Below are 27009 nucleotides of genomic sequence, written 5' to 3' on the forward strand. Positions count from 1 at the left end.
AGGACTCAGTGTCAGATACTGCACGTTGTCAGACTATGTCATTGATTGGTGTGCTTGATTGATTAATCATTGCAGTGTTTTTGCCCGTCTCAAAGCATAACGTAGCCTAATGATAAAAAAGTATACCCAAACGTGCTTCAGCCCAGCTTAAACAAACAAGGGGGAATTGAAAATCCCCCAGAAATTCATTACCCCAGGATACTTCAACTGGTGACTATCATTCATTACCCCAGGATACTTCAACTGGTGACTATCATTCATAACCCCAGGATACTTCAACTGGTGACTATCATTCATTACCCCAGGATACTTCAACTGGTGACTATCTTTCATTACCCTAAGATACTTCAACTGGTGACTATCATTCATTACCCTAAGATACTTCAACTGGTGACTATCATTCATTACCCCAGGATACTTCAACTGGTGACTATCATTCATTACCCAGGATACTTCAACTGGTGACTATCATTCATTACCCCAGGATACTTCAACTGGTGACTATCATTCATTACCCCAGGATACTTCAACTGGTGACTATCCTGGAGAATAAAGAAAAAGGAGCACTCTGTTTCTGTGTAAATCTGATAGATTTATTAAATGGGACAAACAAACAATAGACTTACGTTTCGGCATAAATCACCAGAGCCTTAAGTACCCTCGCAGAGGAGTGTCCCACTTGTCTTGTCAATCAAACATATCAATAATGTCAATACTGTCAGTAGCAACTAGACAGGTAATTCAAACAAGAGTATAATCATGATTCAAGATTCCTACACATACATTCCACTTGAATAACAAAAGAAAGAGAAATAAACAAAGAAAAACATATTTACAAAAAATATGAGAAAGAGAGCTGTTCATTCAGACCCTTTGGCTCGACGCAATCTAAGCAGTCGATCCAACGTACCTCTCTGTAGTAATTCCCTCACAATATTGCCCCCTCTGAAGGAAAGAGAAACGTTCTCAATTGCCCAGAATTGTAAGGTTTAGGCAGAGCTATGATTGACATTCACATAGTGCCACACGATCGCATAGTAGTTCATATTTTTGGTGCAGATAGTTGTTTTGTGTTCAGCTCTTCTTAATTTGAGCATGTGTTTTGTCTGACCAATGTTAACAAGCCCACATGGGCATTTTAGTATGTAAAGAACATGTGTTGTATTACAATTTTACACAAGCATGGGTGGTAGAATACTTTTGTGTCACTTAAGTTGGAACAATGCGTACAATGACTGCAGCGGTAGAAACCATTGAGGGGACCTGGGAGCCGGATAGCGGGTGCAGGATTCGGGAGCACACTGTGCACCACTAGGCGGTCTCTGATATTGCAACCACTCCTAAATATAATGTAGCCTACTCACATATATGGAGGGGCAAAGTACGGCTGTCTGAGACATGTGGAATCTTCTTTTTCTTCTATGATATAATGGCGGTCTGCAAACAAATGTTAAAGGTGCATGCCACCACCTACTGTGCTGAAGTGGGTGGTCAATCACGGTTTACAACATCAGTTCCACATTTCTAAATCCTCCTACCTAACTTTTAACGATGGTCATACCAAGGATCATTTAGCTATTTGATTTAGAATTTTAGGAACCTGATAAAAAAATATAAAAAAATTATTTGATTAAACATACATGGAAAAACTGCTATTAGCCAATAGATGTGGTGCAACGTGGCGTTGGTGGATGGAGCGAGACATGATGTCCCAGATGTGCTCAATTGGATTCAGGTCTGGGGAACGGGCGGGCCAGTCCATAGCATCAATGCCTTCCTCTTGCAGGAACTGCTGACACACTCCAGCCACATGAGGTCTAGCATTGTCTTGCATTAGGAGGAACCCAGGGCCAACCGCTGTCTCTTATACACATCTAGATGTGTATAAGAGACAGGGACAAAGAAATGCCACCCCACACCATGACTGACCCACCGCCAAACCGGTCATGCTGGAGGATGTTGCAGGCAGCAGAACGTTCTCCACGGCGTCTCCAGACTGTCACGTCTGTCACATGTGCTCAGTGTGAACCTGCTTTCATCTGTGAAGAGCACAGGGTGCCAGTGGCGAATTTGCCAATCTTGGTGTTCTCTGGCAAATGCCAAACGTCCTGCAAGGTGTTGGGCTGTAAGCACAACCCCCACCTGTGGACGTCGGGCCCTCATACCACCCTCATGGAGTCTGTTTCTGACCGTTTGAGCAGACACATGCACATTTGTGGCCTGCTGGAGGTCATTTTGCAGGGCTCTGGCAGTGCTCCTTCTGCTCCTTCTTGCACAAAGGCGGAGGTAGTGGTCCTGCTGCTGGGTTGTTGCCCTCCTACGGCCTCCTCCACGTCTCCTGATGTACTGGCCTGTCTCCTGGTAGCGCCTCCATGCTCTGGACACTACGCTGACAGACACAACAAACCTTCTTGCCACAGCTCGCATTGATGTGCCATCCTGGATGAGCTGCACTACCTGAGCCACTTGTGTGGGTTGTAGACTCCGTCTCATGCAACCACTAGAGTGAAAGCACCGCCAGCATTCAAAAGTGACCAAAACATCAGCCAGGAAGCATAGGAACTCAGAAGTGGTCTGTGGTCACCACCTGCAGAACCACTCCTTTATTGGGGGTGTCTTGCTAATTGCCTATAATTTCCACCTGTTGTCTATTCCATTTACACAACAGCATGTGAAATTTATTGTCAATCAGTGTTGCTTCCTAAGTGGACAGTTTGATTTCACAGAAGTGTGATTGACTTGGAGTTACATTGTGTTGTTTAAGTGTTCCCTTTATTTTTTTGAGCAGTGTATATATATATATATATATATATATATATTATTCTTATTTTTTTTACAGTGGAATTACCCTTATACCTTTTGTGGAAATGCCCTATTTGCTTTCATACATTTTTTGGCCAGTTTCCGGGTTACCTTCAGAGGTGTCCCGTGACACTTGTGTCACGGGTCTTTCCAAAGATGGGTCATATTAGTGTGTAGCCAAACCGTTTGATGCTACAGATGTTTTCGTGAGAAGACCGATTTTCAGGATTGTGTTCTGTTCTGACAAACACTGCTGTAGCTCTGCCACCTTCCACCGCAGATGCAGTAGGCAGAAATCGATGGGCAGATTTGATGGATTGAGACGCAGCCCATGCAAAAAACATACCTCTGGCTTAAACAGACAGATTTTGATGGGTCTTTTCATATTTTTATTTTTTTTACGCCTCGAGTGGAGCATGTGGGCGATAAATTATTTAAACATGATAAAAAATTAACAATAATAATTTATGCCCAGCTAGAGAGGCCCTTTGAGGATGTGAGGCCTGAAGCAATTGCCTCTTCTGTCTAATGCTAAGTCCGCCAGCGGGTATGAGCTTTTACCAAGACATAACTTCAACACATTTATTTCTAAATGTTTCTGAGCTCACTCACACACTTTGCTTGGTTTAACATTGAATTCACATTAGTTGACAACTCAACCAAATGAAAATCAAAATTAGAAGTAGAACTGATGTCTGTGCAAGTGGAAAGTTGATCATGTATTATTCAGTGGATGCTACCACTCCTAAAACAACATCAGACCCCTACTTTTGCTAAAGTGTGGCTTTAAGTTGTAATGGGACACTTCAGTAGATGCAGTGGGTCACTATATTCTCATATGATGTACCACTTCACCTGGCACTTGTTTTGAAACCCTCAAAAAGACTGTAGAGGCATATAGATAACATTGTGTGTCATTATCCTTACACTAGACCCTCTCTATGCTATTGGGACATTGATTTGGGGACATTCCATGCTCTTGGTGAAAGCTTACTATTTATTTATTTTATTTAACTAAAGGACATCTGCACCGCTTTTACTTGATAGTGAAACACCTTTATTATTCCCTAATGCTGTCCCCGGTCATAAATTGAGCATCTTCTATCCTACGTTTCTTACATGTCATTACGCTTCCTGTATTTCCTTACCTACACTTGTAATTTCCCTTTAATTCCTTCTGCTGCCATCCTATGCTGTTTATGTGCTATACAGCTAGGCTAGATTTTGAGATGGGGTAGAAATACTTGCGTTCAAAATAATAGGCATTTTGGGGATGAAAAAAAAAAAGATTTATAGTATGTGAAATGTCGAAAATGTTGTTTGCTTTAAATGCCAGGATGTCATATGCTGCATTCACGTGCTAGCTGACAAGTATTTTTCTCTGCTCATACTTGAGTAATAAAGGCCGATTGCACAATCTTTTAAACAAATATATATATTTTTTTATTGTGATTTATCAGGGGATGCTGCAGCACCTCAGCACCCCTACTTCCCTCAACCTAAACAACCTAAATTTGTCAGGGCATAGACTACAAAGTGTCAAAAATGTTCCACAGGGATGCTGGCCCATGTTGACTACAATGCTTTCCACAGTTGTGTCATATAACAATATTTCACATATAACTCACTGTTTCACAATTCCAGTGGGTCAGAAGTTTACATACACTAAGTTGACTGTGCCTTTAAACAGCTTGGAAAATTCCAGAAAATGACATCATGGCTTTAGAAGATTCTGATAGGCTAATTAACATCATTTGAGACAATTGGAGTGGATGTGGATGTATTTCAAGACCTACCTTCAAACTCAGTGCCTCTTTGCTTGACATCATGGGAAAATCAAAAGAAATCAGCCAAGACCTCAGAAATAAAATTGTGGACCTCCACAAGTCTGGTTCATCCTTGGGATGAATTTCCAAACGCCTGAAGGTACCACTTTCATCTGTACAAACAATAGTACGCAAGTATAAACACTATGGGACCACGCAGCCGTCATACCACTCAGGAAGGAGACACGTTCTGTCTCCTAGAGATTAACGTACTTTGGTGCGAAAAGTGCAAATCAACCCAGAACAACAGCAAAGGACCTTGTGAAGATGCTGGWGGAAACGGGTACAAAAGTATCTACATCCACAGTAAAACGAGTCCTATATGGACATAACCTGAAAGGCCGCTCAGCAAGGAAGAAGCTCCTGCTCCAAAACCGTCATAAAAATGCCAGACTACGGTTGCAACTGCACATGGGGACAAAGATCATACGTTTTGTACTAAATCGTACAAAAATAGAACTGTTTGGCCATAATGACCATCGTTATGTTTGGAGGAAAAAGGGGGAGGCTTGCAAGCCGAAGAACACCATCCCAACTGTGAAGCACGGGGGTGGCAGCATCATGTTGTGGGGGTGCTTTGATGCAGGAGGGACTGGTGCACTTCACAAAATAGATGGCATCATGAAAAATGACAAGTATGTGGATATATTGAAGCAACATCTCAAGACATCAGTCAGGAAGTTAAAGCTTGGTCGCAAATGGGTCTTCCAAATGGACAATGACCCCGAAGTTGTGGCTAAATGGCTTAAAGACAGCAAACTCAAGGTATTGGAGTGGCCATCACAAAGCCCTGACCTCAATCCTATAGAAAATTTGTGGGCAGAACTGAAAACACGTGTGCGAGCAAGGAGGGCTACAAAGCTGACTCAGTTATAACAGCTCTGTCACAAGGAATGGGACAAAATTCACCCAACTTATTATGGGAAGCTTGTGGAAGGCTACCCAAAGCGTTTGACCCAAGTTAAACAATTTAAAGGCAATGCTACCAAATACATATTGAGTGTATGTACACTTCTGACCCACTGGGAATGTGATGAAAGAAATAAAAGCTGAAATAAATCATTCTCTCTAAAATTATTCTGACATTTCACATTCTTAAAATAAGGTGTTGATCCTACCTGAGCTAAAACAGGGAATTGTTACTGGGATTAAATGTCAGGAATTGTGAAAAACTGAGTGTAAATGCATTTTGCTTAGGTGTATGTAAACTTCTGACTTCAACTGTAGGTCAGGTTAAAGTGACTAAGCAACAGGCTAGAAAATAGACAGTATCAGCAGCGGGTAGCCATTTGATTAGCTAATTAGCAGTATTGTTTTAGCAATCTTATGGCTTGGGGGTAGAAGCTGTTCATTTGATGATTTCCTGTGAGGCCTTAAGACGTGTAACTGTTGTTACACAGTTTATAGTAGGGGAAAATAAATGTGTTTAAAATAATTGATCAAATCACATGATTAATTAATTATTTACAATTTTAAGAAGTGTGGTTTGAGCTACTTTGGCTTCCATATTGGCTATGTCATATTGTCTGCAGATTTGTCACTGGTGTTACCGTCACTTGTGTTACTGTTCCTGCTGGTGTTAATAGAATAGTCTTATTATTTATGCTGCTTTTTTACTTTAACACCAGTATTACACGAGTGAATACACCCTCATGTTGTACTAGAGAAATTGTGTTTCCATAGCTAGGCCTGGCAGTGAGGAATTGTGAAGAGCAGAATCAACAACCTCTGCATAATCAAAACAGTTGCTTGGCTTCATCAATAAGTGCATCGATGATGTCGTCCCCACAGTGACCGTACGTACATACCCCAACCAGAAACCATGGATTACAGGCAGCATCCACACTGAGCTAAAGGCTAGAGCTTCTGCTTTCAATGAGCGGGACTCTAACCTGGAAGCTTATAAGAAATCCTGCTATGCCATCCGATGAACCATCAAACAGGCAAAGTGTCAATACAGGACTAAGATCAAATCGTACTACACCGTCTCTGACGCTCGTCGGATGTGGCATTGCCTGCAAACCATTACAAACTACAAAGGGAAGCACAGCCAAGAGCTGTCCAGTGACACAAGCCTACTGGACGAGCTAAACTACTTCTATACTTGCTTCGAGGCAAATAACACTGAAACATGCATGAGAGCACCAGCTGTACCGGAAGACAGTGTGATCACGCTCTCCGCAGCCGATGTGAGTAAGACCTTTAGACAGGTCAACATTCACAAGGCCACAGGGTCAGACGGATTACCAGGACGTGTACTGCGAGCATGCGCTGACCAACTAGCAAAGGGTCTTCACTGACATTTTCAACCTCTCCCTGTCCGAGTCTGTAATACCAACATTTTTCAAGCAGACCACCATAGTGCCTGTGCCCAAGAACACTAAGGTAACCTGCCTAAATGACTACCCACCCGTAGCACTCACGCCTGTAGCCATGAAGTGCTTTGAAAGGCTGGTCGTGGCTCACATCAACACCATCATCCCAGAAACCCTAGACTCACTCCAATTTGCATACCTCCCCAAAAGATCCACAGATGATGCAGTCTCTATGGCACTGCACACTGCCATTTCCCACCTGGACAAAAGGAACACCTATGTGAGAATGCTATTCATAGACTACAGCTCAGCGTTCAACACTATAGTGCCCTCAAAGCTCATCAATAAGCTAAGGACCGTGGAACTAAACACCTCCCTCTGCAACTGGATCCTGGACTTCCTGACGGGCCGCCGAAAGGTGGTAAGGATAGGTAGCAACACATCCGCCACGCTGATCCTCAATACATAGAGACCCTCAGGGGTGCGTGCTCAGCCCCCTCCTGTACTCCCTGTTCACTCATGACTGCACGACCAGGCACGAATCCAACACCATCGTTAAAATTGCCGATGACACAACAGTGGTAGGCCTGAACACAGACAACAACGAGCCAGCCTACAGGGAGGAGATCAGAGACCTGGCTGTGTGGTGCCAGGTCAACAACCTCTCCCTCAGCTTGATCAAGACAAATTAGATTATTTCATCGACGCACTTTTAGACCCCATCATAGCACTGAGACTGCACTTGTGAAGGTGGTAAATGACCATTTAATGGCGTCAGACCGAGGCTCTGCATCTGTCCTCGTGCTACTAGACCTAAGTGCTACCCTTTGATACCATCGATCACCACATTCTTTTGGAGAGATTGGAAACCCAAATTGGTCTACACGGACAAGTTCTGGCCTGGTTTAGATCTTATCTGTTGGAAAGATATCAGTTTGTCTCTGTGAATGGTTTGTCCTCTGACAAATCAACTGTACATTTCGGTGTTCCTCAAGGTTCCGTTTTAGGRCCACTATTGTTTTCACTATATATTTTACCTCTTGCGGATGTCATTCGAAAACATAATGTTAACTTTCACTGCTATGCGGATGACACACAGCTGTACATTTCAATGAAACATGGTGAAGCCCCAAAATTGCCCTCGCTAGAAGCCTGTGTTTCAGACATAAGGAAGTGGATGGCTGAAAACGTTCTACTTTTAAACTCGGACAAAACAGAGATGCTTGTTCTAGGTCCCAAGAAACAAAGAGATCTTCTGTTAAATCTGACAATTAATCTTGATGGTTGTAAAGTCGTCTCAAATAAAACTGTGAAGGACCTCGGCGTTACTCTGGACCCTGATCTCTCTTTTGACGAACATATCAAGACTGTTTCAAGGACAGCTTTTTTCCATCTACGTAACATTGCAAAAATCTGAAATTTTCTGTCCAAAAATGATGCAGAAAAATATATCCATGCTTTTGTTACTTCTAGGTTAGACTACTGCAATGCTCTACTTTCCTGCTACCCGGATAAAGCACTAAATAAACTTCAGTTAGTGCTAAATACGGCTGCTAGAATCCTGACTAGAACCAAAAAATGTAATCACTATACTCCAGTGCTAGCCTCCCTACACTGGCTTCCTGTTAAGGTTGGGCTGATTTCAAGATTTTACTGTTAACCTACAAAGCGTTACATGGGCTTGCTCTACCTATCTTTCTGAGTTGGTCCTGCGTACATACCTACACGTACGCTACGGTCACAAGACGCAGGCATCCTAATTGTCCCTAGAATTTCTAAGTAAACAGCTGGAGGCAGGGCTTTCTCCTATAGATCTCCATTTTATGGAATGGTCTGCCTACCCATGTGAGAGACGCAGATTCGGTCTCAACCTTTAAGTCTTTATTGAAGACTCATCTCTTCAGTAGGCCTATGATTGAGTGAGTCTGGCCCAGGAGTGTGAAGGTGAACGGAAGGCGCTTGGAGCAACGATCCGCCATTGCTGTCTCTGCCTGGCCGGTTCCCCTCTCTCCACTGGGATTCTCTGCCTCTAACCCTATCTAACCCTATTGCAGGGGCTGAGTCACTGGCTTACTGGTGCTCTTCATGCCGTCCCTAGAGGGGTGAGTCACTTTAATGGGTTGAGTCACTGACGTGATCTTCCTGTCTGGGTTGCCCCCCCCCCCCCCCTGGGTTGTGCCATGCGGAGATCTTTGTGGGCTATATACTCGGCCTTGTCTCAGATGGTAAGTTGGTGGTTGAAGATATCCCCTAGTGGTGTGGGGGCTGTGCCTTGGCAAAGTGGGTGGGGTTATATCCTTCCTGTTTGGCCCTGTCCGGGTGGATCATCGGATGGGGCCACAGTGTCTCCTGACCCCTGCTGTCTCAGCCTCCAGTATTTATGCTGCATTCATTTATGTGTCGGGGGGCTAGCGTCAGTTTGTTATATCTGGAATACTTCTGTCTTATCCGTGTGCCTGTGTGAATAAGTATGCTCGCTCTAATTCTCTCTTTCTCTCTTTCTTTCTCTCTCTCGGAGGACCTGACCCTAGGACCATGCCTCAGGACGACCTGACATGATGACTCCTTGCTGTCCCCAGTCCACTGGCCATGCTGCTGCTCCAGTTTCAACTGTTCTGCCTGCGGCTATGGAATCCTGACCTGTTCACCGGACGTGCTACCTGTCCCAGACCTGCTGTTTTCAACTCTCTAGAGACCGCAGGAGCGGTAGAGATACTCTTAATGATCGGCTATGAAAAGCCAACTGACATTTACTTCTGAGGTGCTGCACACCTTGACAACTACTGTGATTATTATTATTTGACCATGCTGGTCATTTATGAACATTTGAACATCTTGGCCATGTTCTGTTATAATCTCCACCCGGCACAGCCAGAAGAGGACTGGCCACCCTCATAGCCTGGTTCCTCTCTAGGTTTCTTCCTAGGTTTTGGCCTTTCTAGGGAGTTTTTCCTAGCCACCGTGCTTCTACACCTGCATTGCTTGCTGTTTGGGGTTTTAGGCTGGGTTTCTGTACAGCACTTTGAGATATCAGCTGATGTACGAAGGGCTATATAAATACATTTGATTTGATTTGATTTGATGATTTGGACTACAGGAAAAAGAGGACGAGCACGCCCCCATTCTCATCGACGGGCTGCAGTGGAGCAGGTTGAGAGCTTCAAGTTCGTTGGTGTCCACACACAAACCAACTGACATGGTCCAAGCACAACCATGACAGTCGTGAAGCGGGCACGACAACACCTATTCCCACTCAGGAGACTGAAAAGATTTGGCATGGGTCCTCAGATCCTGAAAAGTTTCTAGAGCTGCACCATAGAGAGCATCCTGACTAGTTGCATCACTGCCTGGTAGGACAACTGCTCGGCCTCCAACCGCAAGGCACGACAGAGGGTAGTGTGAACGGCCCAGTACATCGCTGGTGCCAAGCTTCCTGCCATCCAAGACCTCAAAGACTCAAGCCACCCTTGTCATAGACTGTTCTCTCTGCTACCTCACGGCAAGCGGTACCGGAGCCAAGTCTAGATCAGGAGGCTTCTAAGCTTCTACGCCCAAGCCATAAGACTCCTGAACATCTAGTCAAATGGCTATCCAGACTATTCGCATTGCCCCCCCCCCCTCCCCTCCCCTCCCTCCGCTCACCACTGCCACTCCTCTGTTGTCATCTATGCAGAGTCACTTTAATTAATTAACTCTACCTACATGTACAGTACATACTACCTCAACTAACCGGTGCCCCCGCAAATTAGTATCTGTACCGGCACCCACCTGTATATATTGTTATTTTTTTTACTGCTCCTTTTTAATKACTTGTTACTTTTATCTCTTATTCCTATCCATATTTTTTTAACTGCTCTGTCGGTTAGGGGCTCGTAAGTAAGCATTTCACTGTAATGTCTACACCTTTTGTATACGGTGCTTGTGACTAATTAAAAAATATATATATTTCACCTTTATTTGACCAGGTAGGCCAGTTGAAAACAAGTTCTTATTTACAACTGCAACCTGGCCAAGATAAAGCAAAGCAGTGCGACAAAAACAACATCACAGAGTTACACATGGGATAAACAAACATACAGTCAATAACACAATAGAAAAATCTGTATACAGTGTGTGCAAATGAAGTAATGAGGTAAGGCAATAAATAGGCCAATAGTGGCGAAGTAATTACAATTTATCAATTTACACTGGAGTTATATATGTGCAGATGAGGATGTGCAAGTAGAAATATTGGTGTGCAAAAGAGCAGAAAAACAAAAACACATATGGGTATGAGGTAGGTAGTTGGTTGGATGGGCTATTAACAGATGGGTTTACAGGTGTACAGCTGCAGCGATCGGTTAGCTGCTCTGACAGCTGACGCTTAAAGTTAGTGAGGAGATATGTCTCCAGTGATTTTTGCAGTTCGTTCCAGTCATTGGCAGCAGAGAACTGGAAGGAAAGGCGGCCAAAGGGGGAATTGGCTTTGGGGATGACCAGTGAAATATACCTGCTGGAGCGCGTGCTACAGGTGGGTGTTGCTATGGTGACCAGTGAGCTGAGATAAGGCAGAGCTTTACCTAGCAAAGACTTATAGATGACCTGGAGCCAGTGGGTTTGGCGACAAATATGTAGGGAGGACCAGCCAACGAAAGCATACAAGTCGCAGTGGTGGGTAGTATATGGGGCTTTGGTGACAAAACGGATGGCACTGTGATAGACTGCATCCAATTTGCTGAGTAGAGTGTTGGAGGCTATTTTGTAAATTACATCGCCGAAGTCAAGGATCGGTAGGATAGCCAGTTTTACGAGGGTATGTTTGGCAGCATGAGTGAAGGAGGCTTTGTTGCGAAATAAGAAGCCGATTCTAGATTTAACTTTGGATTGGAGATGCTTAATGTGATCCTGGAAGGAGAGTTTACAGTCTAGCCAGACACATAGCTATAATAACATTTGATTTGATGTTCACAGTTAGCCATTGTTATGTAAATAATGTAATATAATTGTAACACCAGTGACAAAAAGGCAGCACAAGCATTTTTATTTGTATTTAATGTAGTAAAAATATATAAATACATTAAGATAATGTAAAGGGGTTAACTACTACCTGACTATAAGTTTTGGTTAAAAAAAAAATATATATATATATATATATATTAAAGTTGTCTGGTCAAAAAGCCACCATTTTCGTAGAACGACCCTGAACAAAACCTGCGGTCACCTCCACAATGACAACAATTCCCATTGTTCATTGCGCTGACTTTCACCTAACTATCAACGGACATCGCTCCTCGAGGTTCTATGGGGGCTGTAGTTATTTTTTTCCCACGGAAGTATCCTCCCATTTTCCATAGGTTTCGCAAGGTTTGCATTGACGGTAGTGTGCGTTTCTCTGTTGGAAGAATTTAGTCGTTTTGGCATGACATTCGTGTACAGGTAATATGATATTTATGGGAGAGAATCCATCGTGTTATAGATTATTTATCGGGGACATTAACACAGATTTACATTTGCTTGTGCGCCGAACAACAGCATATCGTGGAGTTGACATCAATACAATAATAATTGATAACCTATTACGATCAAACATTGCTTGTGGCGCGCATTTTCCATGTCTCATCAGCAGTGTGTGCGATAGGCTAGCTGGGTCACATAGTAACATTGACGATGTTACATTTGTGATACAATCGTTGTGGCGAATTTAAATTGGCTACACTCCTGTCATTTATGCATGTGGGATACAGTGGTGTTGGCTGACGTATTTTTCTTGAAGTTGAATAGGACTTCTCTTTGTCTCTCATAGCCAACTTGCAGTCTATGAGTTTGTTTTTCCTGATCCCGGTTGTGTATGTTCAAATAGTTAGTTACATGAATTATTATAGATTATGAAATGTGGGGTAAAGATGTATATCTGCGGCAGTTTTGTTCTGCATTGGTTGCAGTGACCTCCATGGATGCAATGCATACAAGGAAATAACCAGGAAGTTATTCAGACATGCTAAGCCATTGGCTGCTCTGGTTGTCTGTCTCAGCCACTACTGTATCCATAACAGCTCAGTCTCTTTCTAAGATTAGCATTACTTTTCTGAAAATTGCTGTTTTTCCCCCAATCTCTGAACATTGCTATCTGTTTCTTCCCTCAGCAGTATTTGAATTTTTGGAGGCATGTCCAAGAAAAGGGGCAGGTATGTGTAAACATGTTGTTTTCTGTAAATATGTTATCATGACATGCACACTTTGGGATTTTTCTCTTTCCAGACTGTCAGGGTAAGCTACACTAGGCTTCACATATGAGCAAATATGAATTGTTTAACTCTCATAATAACATGTAAAATATGTCCCACTTCCTTGTGAAATTATCCTATGAGTTTGCATATCCAACTATGACATACATAAATTGTGTCCCCAGAAAGCGGAGTAGCGGGGAGCTGAGTGACACCACAGTGATGACCCCTGACCCCAACAGTCTCCTGGGAGTGAGAATACAACACAACTGGAGGGAGAAGGGCAGCCAGAGCAAATGGAAAGGCACCGTCCTGGACCGTCTCAGTGTCAACCCCTCACTATTCATGGTCAAGTACGACGGGTTTGACTGCGTCTACGGCATCGAGCTATTCAAGGACGAAAGGGTGTCTAATCTACAGGTCCTCACGGAGAAACTTGGTGAGTGTTGTGAATGTGATGAGTTTGGCTCCTTTTTTAGATCAGGCTTCATATCCTCTGCTCTGGATAATGCAAAAACTTCATAATTTGGTGTGCACGGGTTATGACGTGTTCTTATTGTATATCTGCTACTGCATGATCAGACTGCAGGGACACAGTGGTTATGCGATGTTGGTCTCTGCCTTGACGACACTTATCTGCTTCCTCAGTCAACAACAAGATCAAGGTTCCTCACGGGGCAGAGGATTTGGTAGGCAAAGCGGTGGAGCACCTTTTTGAGAAGGAGGATGGAGAGAAGAACGAGTGGCGAGGCATGGTCCTCTCCAGGGCTCCCATCATGACTAACTGGTATTACATCACCTATGAGAAGGACCCCGTGCTCTACATGTACCAGCTGTGGGACGATTATGCCGAGGGAGATCTCAGGATCTTACCTGAAGCAGGTATTGACCATTTCTCAGCTACAGTATCATCTCCACCTGCAGCAGAGTGTTCAGATACTTCCCCCTACAGAGAACTGGAGAGAGGCTGATTACAGAGTAGAACTTGTTTATTCTTTACACACCAGTTATAAGATAGTGGATTTAGGAGGGTTACTTTACAGTATTTGCTGTGTTTGTTCTTGTAGAAAGGGCAAATGTGTATCTATGAATAGTTATAAGCATAACATATTTTGATAATTCCCCTATAAGCAGATTTCAAGAACAGACCCCTAGCATTGACATTATTCATTGTTTTTCCCTCTAGAAAATAAGCACTTGCTTCCGGCCGACCGAAAGCCCGGCGAGGAGACTGAGAGTCTCGTGGGTAAGCAGGTTGAGTATGTTACTGACAAAGGTGTGAAGCGAACAGGCCTAGTGATCTACCAAGTCCCTGCCAAGCCTTCTGTATACTACATCAAATACGACGATGACTTTCACATCCATGTCTACGACCTGGTCAAGACCACATAGGACACTTGTTTACTCCATCGCTTACTTTTCACTTATCCTCCTCTCTCGATCTCTCGAACTCTCTAAAGGCCCTGGAGGGTTTAACAGTTATGCTTTGTCATTCAGGAAGTGCAATCTATTAGTCCACATTGAATCTAGTTCTATGATATGCACAGCAGAACTGTAGCAATGATATTGTAGGCCATTAGGAGGAGGGTGGGAACATGTACACTTGGAAGGACCTTTTTACCCTCCCCACTTCTTTGTTTACCCCATTTCGTGGTTGTGCTCCACCATAGACTCACATCTTGGACAGTCCAGGAGTGCACCTTGCCCTATGACAGACTCACATCTTGGACAGTCCAGGAGTGCACCTTGCCCTATGAGACTTCTTGTCATATTGGACAGTCCCAGGATGCACTTGCCCTATGAACAAGACTCACATCTTGGACAGTCCAGGAGTGCACCTTGCCCTATGACAGACTCACATCTTGGACAGTCCAGGAGTGCACCTTGCCCTATGACAGGCTTACAGTATAGTGCAAGAATGACCACATTTCAATTGTCTCCCACATCCTGATGCTTAATTCAAAGCAGAACTGAATTATATATTATAAAACTAAAAGCTGTCCCCAGTAGCCATTCATATTTGGTCCTTGAATGGCCAAACAGCGAGCATGATGTATAAGTGAATCTTTGTAGAGACTAGTTTGAGCTGTTTTGTTCAGTGAAGTGTTAGCTTTGAAAGTGAAATGCAGTAAGCTGTGATGCCCCTGAAAGCATCATTACATTTTTTTGTTGTCTTTATTAATAGGCAACTAACTTGTTTGATTTGTGTCAGTCAGTTCATAGACAATCATTCCTTGATAAACCCACAATGCTATCATTGGATTCATAGCACTGGGTTGCACTGGCCTAGGAGTAGTGTATAGCAGTGTCCCCCAACTCCAGTCCTCGAGTACCCCCAACAGCACACCATTTTGTTGTTGGCCCGAACAAACTCATCTGATTCAACTCATTGAGGGCTTGATGATTAGTTAACCATTGGAATCTGTGTGCTTATCCAGGGCTACAACAAAACTGTTTGCTGTTGGGGTTATTGGACGACTGAAGTTGAGAAGCACTGCTGTGTGGTGATGGTTCAAACACTATTTTGAACTGCCTAAAATAACATTCATAATGCTGAATCAAGACTTGTTAGAAACAAGGAATACAGGTCTTCATAAACTTAGGGCCAGGAGTTTTTCCTTGACCACACAACCTGATGAGTTGTCCAGATCAGGAAAACTCCTGGCCCTAACAGTACCTGACATGTTCAAAACATCCTCAGACTGTATGATTAGCTTGAGGAGTAGAATAGAGGCAGGGCTTTACACTACATTCTGATCTTCAATAGAAAGCAAACAAGCATCATAAAGTGCCTTCAGGCTGATCATGTTGCCATATATTTGCTAACCTCTCACAATTTTATTCTGTTTAATGTTAAAGCCACTATTTGGTCAGTATTAGTAAAAGTAAAAAATGCTCGAAAGAAACAAACGTGTCAAAGACTGCGTGACAAGGTTGTTGCTATTGTCGGTTTGTATTTGAGAATATGTGCAATGTTGGCAGTTACTGCAGTATACAATAATTTCCCCCAATATAACATCCATGACCAACAACAAGTGGTATATTGTAGCAATGGTAAACCATAATGGTAAAACGCATGGAGAAAATAAAACATTTATAACACGGCATACAGTATTTAATCTGTAACTTTAGATTGTGTTGTAAATGTATGCTGTTGTGATTACTCCCGTTATATTGTAAATATCACATTGAAACACCAGCTTTACAACCCATCTACAAATCTCACCTAGAGAAATGCAGCAAAGACAGCTTCCAAAAAATCCTTAGGCCTGGTCCCTTGAGAGGAAAAATACAAGTTTTCACTTTTTAATCTTATTTTAAAGACTTGGGAGCTACACTCCATAATGTAATCACAGGAAGTCCAAAACTCAAATGGACTGGCTAGGAGAATTCAGATTTACAGTCAGTCTCCTGTCCTACTCACCACTCCAGGGTATCCAGTCTATCTCTTTACACAGTACATTGGTCCATGGTGCATACGGGTCATTGTACTTAGGCTGTGTTGACAGGCAGCCCAATTCTGATCTTGTTTTTCACCAATTGGTCTTTTGACCAATCAGATTATCTCTGAAAAAGATCTGAAAGGATCTGATGTGATTGGTCAAAAGTCCAATTAGCGGGGGGAAAATACTGAATTGGGCTGCCAGTAAAAATGTAGCCTTTTATTGTCAGATTTGCATGCATAACTTGAATGCAACCAAGCATATTGGTTATGACAGTTGCAGAGGTATAATATGATATATCTGGCAGATCATTTTGTGGCAGTCTTTGCAGTCCAATTTTAGTAAAATGTTTAGCTAGAAAATGTGACTGTAAAAAAACTAAATTGTCAGGGCTTATCTATAGACGGGTTAGCTGACGTCAGGAAAACGATGCGCACGCTTCAATGGGGCAGAAGACAGTGTGTTGTGATTCTGGATGGTCAGATAGCTAGCAACAATGACAAGAACCTGCCACGTTTGGAATCCGTAGGTGGCTCGTTTTATCTAGTTCTTGATACCATTTCTTGTTTTAAGGCGTTTTGACTGATGTCACATCTATGCTAATATTCTGTAACGTTATATTTGAGGGACAAGTGTATGGGGTCAATTTCACGCTATATGTATTGAATAAAAAAAATTAAAAAACGTGAACATGAAAACTAAAGTTGAATGTTAACATATTTTCGAGAACGGGTGAAATAATGGATGTTGAGATCAAAAACCAAACAATTGAAAGCAAAATGTATATAATTGTAAACAAAAATAATACATCAAAAACTTTTAAGCGAATAATTTTAAAGCGAGAGCAAAACTCTATGACAAACTTTTAATTTTTTTATTTGAAAACAAATGCAAAAATAGTTTTTGGTTAAATTTTCAACCAATCCTATTGGATACATTTTGCCTACGCTCTTGCTTGCATGTGCTACCTTTTTGTTGCGCAACTCGTATCTTTGCTTTTGATGTCCGTTTCTTTGCTTTCACTACCAGTCTTTTCGATTGCAAGTTTTGGCATTATTTTTCTGTGAAGGGCGGGGTTTAGAGAGATGCGTAGACAATGAGTCTCCATTGGTCCACTAGTTTTGGAGTGACGGTTCGTCTTAACCCAATCAATGAACATGATAGACAGGCTTTTTTTCTATTGCCTACTTAGGTAGACGGTCTGAGGTCACCTGGTTTTAGGGTTTTAGCTAACGTACTTTAAAATTGTCAGTCACGGGTAAATAATGTACGGATATTAGAAGCATGTCTATCTAATACAGTTAATGACAAACCATCTAACTACTTAGGGAAAACATATGACTTACCTGTTGCACAACGTTTGGTGTTGGTAACTGGTTCGCCATACACCTGCGCCAAACGTTGTGCAACAGGTAAGTCATATGTTTACCTAAGTAGTTAGATGGTTTGTCATTAAATGTATTAGATAGACATGCTTCTAATATCCGTACATTATTGACCCGCGACTGACAATTTTAAAGTACGTTAGCTAAAACCCTAAAACCAGGTGATGTCAGACCGAATACTTACAGACTTTTTTCTATTACCTACTTATCATGTTCATTGATTGGGTTAAGACGAACCGTCACTCCAAAACTAGTGGACCAATGGAGACTCATTGTCTACACCTCCCTCTAAACCCCGCCCTTCACGGAAAAATAATTTCAAAACTCGCAATCGAAAAGACTGGCAGTGAAAGCAAAGAAACAGCCAACAAAAGCAAAGATACGAGTAGCGTAACCAAAAGGTAGTACATGCAGGCAAGAGCGTAGGCAAAATGTATTCAACAGGATTGGTTGCTGGGAAAGTTTAACCGAAAATGATTTTTGCATTCTTTTTCAAATATATATATTTTTTACCATTTGTCATAGTTATCATCTCGCTTTAAAATGATTTGCTTACAAGTTTTGTGGTTTTGCTTTTGATGTCTTATTTTTGTTTACAATTCTAATCATTTTGCTTTCAATTGTTTGGTTTTTGTTTTCAACATCCATTATTTCACCCGTCCTCGAAAACATGTTCACATTCTCAACTTTATTTTTCATGTTCACGATATATTTTATTTTGAATTCAATACATATGGTGTGAAATTGACCCCATACAAGTGCTCATTGATGTTTTCAATAAATATTGGAGACAAAATATAGTTTGTCAAAAAATCTAAGCCAACCTTGTATGTTCTGCCCCATAGTTGCGTACGTGTCGGTTTTGTTGCTAAACAACCAACCTATCAATGCTACTTGTATCACCACCATTTGTGTTGTGGTGTTTCTATGTACAGTAAAATGAAACTCCAAAAGATTGTGTGCACTCTTCTGTTATTGTTCATCTTTCTTTTTTTACTCCCAGGTCTGGAGTTGTAGCAATCAACAACACATTTGTGTAATTATGTCATTAGTAATAAAAAATTTTTTTTTTTGCATATCCCATTCCTCTGCAATTTTTCACCCATCGGATGTGATTTAGGTTCAGAATGATGTACAGTTGTGATTTAATTTGACTGAAACTTTTAAACCCCCCACTCCCCCCAAAGTTATAGGACTTTGAGGCAGTATACATTGTAGAATGTAATTAATAATACTACTGACCCAACCTCACATCCAAGTACTTTACCTAAGTAGGCTATGACATATCTTAAAGTGGTTTCCAACCAGGGGTACAAGGCCCCCTGCGGGTACTTGGCCTTTCCACAGGGAGTACATGAGAAGACGCATGAGACCATAGGCCAGGGTTCCCCACCTGGCGGCCCGCAGGGGTTTTTATTTGTCCCCCCAAGTTGAGCCTCCCTTCCAAAAAAAATCATATATATATTTTGTATTTTAGACATAAGGCTGTAAAAATACCAGCAAATCAGCTACCAGTGATTTTAATTTTGGACATCTGTTCCAAAGTATTCCCACACATAAGAGAGATATGTGATCATACTGTACAGTGCCTTCGGGAAGTATTCAGACCCTTTACCTTTTTCCACATTTTCTTACGTTACAGCCTTATTCTGAAATGAATTAAATAAAACAATTTCCTCACCATGTACACACAATACCCCATAATGACAACACGAAAACAGGTTTTTGGAAATGTTAGCAAATTTATGAAAAATAAAAAACATATCTTATTTACATACGTATTTAGACCCTTTGCGATGAGACTTGAAATTGAGCTCAGGTGCATCCTGATTCCATTGATCATCCATGATGTGATTGGAGTCCGCCTGTGGTAAATTCAATTGATTGGACATGATTTGGAAAGGCCCACACCCGTCTATATAAGTTGACAGTGCATATCAGAGCAAGAACCGAGCCAGAACCAAGCAATGAGGTCGAAGGAATTGTCCGTAGAGCGCCGAGACAGGATTGTGTCGAGGCACAAATCTGGGGAAAACATTTCCACAGCATTGAAGGTCCCTAAGAGCACAGTGGCCTCCATCATTCTTAAATGGAAGAAGTTTGGAACCACCAAGAGCTGGCCACCTGGTCAAACTGAGCAATCGGGGGAGAAGGGCCTTGGTCAGGGAGGTGACCAAGAACCCGATGGTCACTGACAGAACTCTAGAGTTCCTCTGTGGAGATGGGAGAACCTTCCAGAAGGACAACCATCTCTGCAGCACTCCACCAAGTAGGCCTTTATGGTAGTGTGGCAAGACGGAAGCCACTCCTCAGTAAAAGGCACATGACAGCCCGCTTGAAGTTGGCCAAAGACTTTGCCTAAAGACTCTCAGACCATGAGAAACAAGATTCTCTGGTCTGAGGAAACCAAGTTTGAATTTTTTGGCCTGAATGCCAAGTGCCACGTCTGGAGGATACCTGGCAACATCACTATGGTGAAGCATGTTTTTCAGCTGCAGGGACTGGGAGACTAGTCAGGATTGAGGCAAAGATGAATGGAGCAAAGTACAGAGAGATCCTTAATGAAAACCTGCTCCAGAGCACTCGGGACCTCAAGCTTGGGCGAAGGTTCACCTTCCAACAAGACAACGACCCTAAGCACACAGCCAAGACAGGCAACATCCGCACTGAGCTAAAGGCTAGAGTTGCTGCTTTCAAGGGGCGGGACTCTAACCCGGAAGCTTAGAAGAAATCCCGCTATGCCCTCCGATAAACCATCAAAGGCAAAGCATCAATACAGGACTAAGATCGAATCGTACTACACCGGCTCCGACACTCGTCGGATGTGGCAGGGATTGCAAACTATTAAACTACAAAGGAAAGCACAGCCGAGAGCTGCCCAGTGACACAAGCCTACCAGACAAGCTAACTTACTTCTATGCTCGCTTCGAGGCAAATAACACTCAAACATGCATGAGAGCATCAGCTGTTCCGCAGACTGTGTGATTTATGCTCTCCGCAGCTGATGTAAGCCCTTTAAACAGGTCAACATTCACAAGGCCGCAGGGCCAGACAGATTACCAGGACTTGTACTCTGAGCATGCGCTGACCAACTGGCAAGTGTCTTCACTGACATTTTCAACCTCTCCCTGTCCGAGTCTGTAATACCAACATGTTTCAAGCAGACTACCATAGTCCCTGTGCCCAAGAACACTAAGGTAACCTGCCTAAAGGACTACCGACCCGTAGCACTCATGTCTGTAGTCATGAAGTGCTTTGAAAGGCTGGTCATGGCTCACATCAACACCATTATCCCAGAAACCCTAGACCCACTCCAATTTGCATACCGCCCCAACAGATCCACAGATGATGCAGTCTCTATTGCACTGCACACTGCCATTTCCCACCTGGACAAAAGGAACACCTATGTGAGAATGCTATTCATAGACTACAGCTCAGCGTTCAACATTATAGTGCCCTCAAAGCTCATCACTAAGCTGAGGACCCTGGGACTAAACACCTCCCTCTGCAACTGGATCCTGGACTTCCTGATGGACCGCCCCCAGGTGATAAGGGTAGGTAACAACATATCCGCCACGCTGATCCTCAACACGGGGGCCCCTCAGGGGTGTGTTGTCAGTCCCCTCATGTACTCCCTGTTCACTCATGACAGCACGGCCAGGCACGACTCCAACACCATCATTAAGTTTGCTGACGACACAACGGTGGTAGGCCTGATCACCGACAATGACGAGACAGCCTATAGGGAGGAGATCCGAGACCTGACCGTGTGGTGCAAGAACAACAACCTCTCCCTCAACGTGATCAAGACAGAGGAGATGATTGTGGACTACAGGAAAAGGAGTACTGAGCACGGCCCCATTCTCACCGACAGGGCTGTAGTGAAGCAGGTTGAGAGCTTCAAGTATCTTGGCGTCCACATCACCAACAAACTAACATGGTCCAAGTACACCAAGAATCCCGAGTGGCGCAGCAGTCTGGGCTCCCGAATGGTGCAGCGTTCTAAGGCACTGCATCTCAGTGCAAGAAACATCACTACTGTCCCTGGTTCGAATCCAGGCTGTATCACATCCAGCCGTGATTGGGAGTCCCATAGGGTGGCGCACAATTGGCCCAGCATCGTCCAAGTTTAGCCGGGGTGGGCCGTCATTGTAAATAAGGCTTTGTTCTTAACTGACTTAACATGTAAAGACAGTCGTGAAGAGGGCACGACTAAACCTATTCCCCCTCAGGAGACTGAAAAGATATGGCATGGGTCCTCAGATCCTCAAAAAGGTTCTCCAGCTGTACCATCGAGAGCATCCTGCCGGGTTGCATCACTGCCTGGTATGGCAACTGCTCGGCCTCCGACCACGGCACTACAGAGGGTAGTGCGTACGGCCAAGTACATCACCTGTGGCCAAGCTTCCTGCTATCCAGGACCTCTATACAAGCCGGTGTCAGAGGAAGGCCCTTTGTCAAAATTGTCAAAGACTCCAGCCACCCTAGTCATAGTGTTTACTTGAGCTAGAACAAAGTGTTAAGATTTTTAAAAATAATTTAAAAGATTTAAAAGCAATACAAATAAACCTAGTCATTCTCTCTGCTACCGCACGGTAAGCGGTACCGGAGCACCAAATCTTGGTCCAAGAGGCTTCTAAACAGCTTCAACCCCCAAGCCATAAGACTCCTGAACATCTAATCAAATGGCTACCCAGACTATTTGCATTGCCCCCCCTCTTTTACCCTGCTGCTACTCTTTGTTATTATCTATGCATAGTCACTTTAATAACCCCACCTACATGTACATATTACCTCAACTAACCGATGCCCCCGCACATTGACTGTGTACCGGTACCCCCGTATATAGCCTCACTATTGTTATTTTACTGCTTTTCTAATTATAAGTAACTTTTTTTCCCTTAACTGCATTGTTGGTTAAGGGCTTGTAAGTAAGCATTTCACTGTAAGAATGAAACTCAGGTGTGCCAAGATTGTAGCGTCATACCCAAGAAGACTCGAGGCTGTAATTGCTGCCAAAGGTGCTTCAACAAAGTACTGAGTAAAGGGTCTGAATACTTATGTAAATGTGATATTTCATTTTTGTATTTGTAATAAATTAGCAAAAATTTCTAAACAGCATTTGCTTTGTCATTATGGGGTATTGTGTGTAGATTGATGAGGGGGAAAAAACCATTTAAACAATTTTAGAATAAGGCTGTAACCTAACAAAATGTGGAAAAAGTCAAGGGGTCTGAATACTTTCTGTAGTGCTTGCCGTTTGGGGTTTTAGGCTGGGGTTCTGTATAGCACTTTGTGACATCTGATGTAAAAAGGTCCTTAAAAATAAATGTGATTGTATATACACTACTGTTCAAAAATTTGGGGTCACTTAGAAATGTCCTTGTTTTTGAAAGAAAAGCACATTTTGTCCATTAAAATATCTTCAAATTGATCAGAAATACAGAGTAGACATTGTTTACGTTGTAAATGACTATTGTAGCTGGAAACCGCAGATTTTTTATGTAATATCTACATAGACATACAGAGGCCCATTATCAGCAACCATCACTCCGGTGTTCCAATGGCACGTTGTGTTAGCTAATCCAAGTTTATTATAAAAGGCTAATTGATCATTAGAAATCCCTTTTGAAATTGTTAGCACAGCTGAAAACTGTTGTTCTGATTAAAGCAGCAATAAACTGGCCTTTAGACTAGTTGAGTATATGGAGCATCAGCATTTGTGGGTTCGATTACAAGCTCAAATGTCAAAACAAAGCACTTCCTTCTGAAACTCAGTCTATTCTTGTTCTGAGAAATGGAGGATATTCCATGCGAGAAATTGCCAAGAAAACTTTAGATCTCATACAACGCTGTGTACTACTCCCTTCACAGAACAGCGCAAACGGGCTCTAACCAGAGAATAGTGGGCGACCCCGGTGCACAACTGAGCAAGAGGACAAGTACATTAGTGTCTCTAGTTTGAGAAAGACGCCTAACAAGTCCTCAACTAGCAGCTTCATTAAATAGTACCCGCAAAACACCAGTCTCAACATCAACAGTGAAGAGGCGACTCCGGGATGCTGGCCTTCTAGGCAGTTGAAAAGAAAAAGCCATGAGACAAATCATCTTTTTGTGCGTATGGAACATTTCTGGGATCTTTAATTTCTGCTCATGAAACCAACACTTTACATGTTTTGTTTATATTTGTTAAGTATAGTTGATGATTCCTGCCATAGGCTTACTGTTAAAATACACATGACGGGGTACTCCGAGCAGAGCAAAATTCAGTTGGTGGAGCAAAAACAGTTGGGAACCACTGATTTAAAGTACACAGTACATATTCAGTAAAAAATACAGATCCCACCAAAGGTCTCATAATTGACATGTTTAGGTTTATTTTACTCTTAAATAGTGAAATATATACACATACACAAAACACATTCTGTATAAAATGTGTTTGATTGGGATAGATATGGAATCAGGGCAAAGTCAGAACAGGCCAAATATATCAGTCTTGAGATAAAAATAAATTGTACAATTAACAATGTACACACAAGACATAACACTAAATGTCAATCAGTTAATGTATTTTCTTTTGGGTGCAGGTCTTGCTGTGGTATCCAGATTGTCTTTTTTTACTCACAAAGTAGCATAAAGCAATGTATTCTGCTTGTGTTGACAAATTACTGTCATCCCAATAGAATGCAAATATTGAGTTCTGGCATTATCAGCAGCTACACGTTCCACAAATCAACACTGGCCTTGGCCTAATTCGACTGAATTTACTGTACCACTGCATTTTATAGTTGATGGGCTATGCATTCAAAGCAAGCAAGTGACTTATACAGGAGGGCTGTATGCATTCGCACCAGTCGTGTTACTCCTGAGGATTTGGTTGTGATTGCTTAGGGACCAATCCAAAACAGAAATTAGGTTCTTAAAATGTCTGCTAGTTGCAGGATGTCACTTTTCATTTGGTGAGATCTTTCAGGTACTGCAAGCCTTGGTTGGTGTAGCCACCTAATGCTGTAGGGCCCGATGAGAGAGCAGATATGGATGACTGCACCCCTGGAATGAAATAACAGAAACTCTTGAAATTGCTCAATTTTAGACTTGTAAGTCTGGAAAAGTCCTTTATGGATCAGCTGTCAACCATTTCTTACCAGAGTTCCACGCTTCGATAGGGGAGAATCCAATTTTTGGGAAGGCTGGAAGCTAGACGAAAACAATATACGTTTAATCCTCCCTCACCTCGTACTCCATAGTGCATTATTCTGGCTGTTAGACGCAGTTAAAATCACAGTACAATAAAGGCATATTTACCTTAAAGCCAAAATACTTCACCCACTCATCCACTGCAGGGGGAATGGCAGCTTTAGCTTTTCCAAGGACCTCTGAGCCCTGCTCACTTCCCCCTAATAGTCCAGAATCATAGGTAACATACAAAGCACCTCCTGCAATAGTCACCTTAGTGGCCAACCTGTGAGAGAAAAAGATTGACACTGAGATAAGACAACTAACGTTAAATGGATGGCTAAGTGTCACGTATTTGATGACAGAGAAACATGCCTTGTTAAACGTTACACATGGCATTAAAGTGTACAAACACATTCACGTGTTAAATGCACAAAAAGTATTCATAACTTGAAAACCACCACACCATGTTGCTTCAACTTTTGCTAGCTATCTGGTATATCTTCGCTAGTTAACGTTAGCCAGTTAGTGTTGTTAGCTACATGTTACTAGCTAGGTACCTAGTAGATCGTGTGCTGTTTAGCTAGCTGGCTGGATATTGACGTAGTTAATAAATTCAAAGCAAAATTAAAGCAAACTACTACCGTTAGCTAACTAGCTAAATGTCAACCTGCTAACCAGCTTGCCAGATAACTCGCTAGCTAACGTTAGCTATGCTTTGTCGAAAACTTACTTTAGAACAGGAAATAGGTTAGCAGCCATCGTGTCACAGGTAAATCTATATATTTCTTGAATTAACGTTGTGTATTTACTGTCTAGTTGCAACAGCACACATGAAATGAATGAACTCGACAACAAAGAGTAACCGGCTACGCTACCTCGATAACTACGTTGAAGGGCAATCCTGTGACACAGTTATTTTTAGCTGATTAGTAGCTGATTCGCAAAAAATATAATACATGAAAATAAATATATTTAGAGACTGTCATGTTTCAAATTATTTATATTATACTACAAATCATGTTTTTTTCTGGATTTCGTCTGGGTATAAAAACGAATAATGATAGAAAAAGTTCGTGATTATGCTGCAGCTGCTGTTGATGGGGGAGGGGGATGAGGATTTTATTTATGTGTACATTTCAGAACACAAGAAAACATGTGCATACATTTATTAAAATAGTATTTATTCTTTATTTAACTAGGCACATCAGTAAAGAACAAATTCTTATTTACAATGACGGCCTACCAAAAGGCAAAAGACCTCCTGCAGTGGCTGGGATTTAAAAAAAGTATTCTAGGCAGAGTTCCTCTGTCCAGTGTCTGTGTTCTTTTGCCCATCTTAATATTTTATTTTTATTGGCCAGTCTGAGATATGGCTTCTTCTTTGCAACTCTGCTTAGAAGGCCAGCATCCCGGAGTCGCCTCTTTACTGTTGACATTGAGACTGGTGTTTTGCGGGTATTATGTAATGAAGCTGCCAGTTGAGGACTTGTGAGGCGTCTGTTTCTGGTTGCTGATAATGGGCCTCTGTACGCTTATGTAGATATTCCAGCTACAATAGTCATTTACAACATTAGCAATGTCTACACTGTATTTCTGATCAATTTGATGATATTTTAATGGACAATTTTTTTCTTCTTTTCTTTAAAAAACAAGGAAATGTCTAAGTGAGCCCAAACTTTTGAACAGTAGTGTATATATATATATATATATAGGACAAAACACACATCACGACAAGAGAGACAACACAGCACTACATAAAGAGAGACCTAACACAACAACATAGCAAGGCAGCAACACATGACAACACAACATGGAAGCAGCACAAAACACGGTACAAACATTATTGGGCACATACA

General features: G+C 42.3%; 2 protein-coding genes across 3 annotated transcripts; one reads left to right on the forward strand and one right to left on the reverse strand.

Annotated features, from left to right (window-relative positions):
• The first annotated feature begins 12240 nt into the window (after positions 1–12240).
• LOC111972083 (spindlin-Z) lies at positions 12241–14920 on the forward strand. 2 transcript variants are annotated; one of them, XM_023998925.2, is made up of 5 exons: positions 12241–12358; positions 13066–13107; positions 13332–13585; positions 13795–14028; positions 14333–14920. In XM_023998925.2, the coding sequence occupies exons 2-5, from the start codon at positions 13088–13090 to the stop codon at positions 14536–14538; spliced, it is 714 nt and encodes a 237-aa protein (XP_023854693.1). In that variant the 5' UTR covers positions 12241–12358; positions 13066–13087; the 3' UTR covers positions 14539–14920. The 2 variants fall into 2 exon arrangements, with proteins under 2 accessions (XP_023854693.1, XP_023854694.1); XM_023998926.2 differs by having other exon boundaries at positions 13069–13107.
• Positions 14921–24328: 9408 nt separating this feature from the next.
• On the reverse strand, positions 24329–26184 carry LOC111972159 (MICOS complex subunit MIC13). Its single transcript, XM_023999044.2, has 4 exons — positions 25884–26184; positions 25280–25436; positions 25120–25171; positions 24329–25024 (listed from the first exon to the last, which is right to left on the reverse strand). Exons 1-4 carry the CDS (start codon positions 25910–25912, stop codon positions 24927–24929), a joined length of 336 nt encoding a protein of 111 aa, XP_023854812.1. The 5' UTR covers positions 25913–26184; the 3' UTR covers positions 24329–24926.
• Positions 26185–27009: the final 825 nt, after the last annotated feature.

The sequence above is a fragment of the Salvelinus sp. IW2-2015 genome, linkage group LG13 (genome assembly GCF_002910315.2).
Source record: "Salvelinus sp. IW2-2015 linkage group LG13, ASM291031v2, whole genome shotgun sequence".
Taxonomy (NCBI): Eukaryota; Metazoa; Chordata; class Actinopteri; order Salmoniformes; family Salmonidae; genus Salvelinus; species Salvelinus sp. IW2-2015.

Excerpts from the sequence above, each read along its gene's own strand:
- LOC111972083 (XM_023998925.2), top strand. The coding sequence starts at position 13,088 with ATGTCCAAGAAAAGGGGCAG. Across the intron at positions 13,108-13,331 it reads ATGTCCAAGAAAAGGGGCAG|AAAGCGGAGTAGCGGGGAGC; the intron begins GTATGTGTAAAC and ends TTGTGTCCCCAG. Across the intron at positions 13,586-13,794 it reads GGTCCTCACGGAGAAACTTG|TCAACAACAAGATCAAGGTT; the intron begins GTGAGTGTTGTG and ends CTGCTTCCTCAG.
- LOC111972159 (XM_023999044.2), bottom strand. The coding sequence starts at position 25,912 with ATGGCTGCTAACCTATTTCCTGTTCTAAA. Across the intron at positions 25,437-25,883 it reads AACCTATTTCCTGTTCTAAA|GTTGGCCACTAAGGTGACTA; the intron begins GTAAGTTTTCGA and ends TTTCTCTCACAG. Across the intron at positions 25,172-25,279 it reads TGAAGTATTTTGGCTTTAAG|CTTCCAGCCTTCCCAAAAAT; the intron begins GTAAATATGCCT and ends GTTTTCGTCTAG.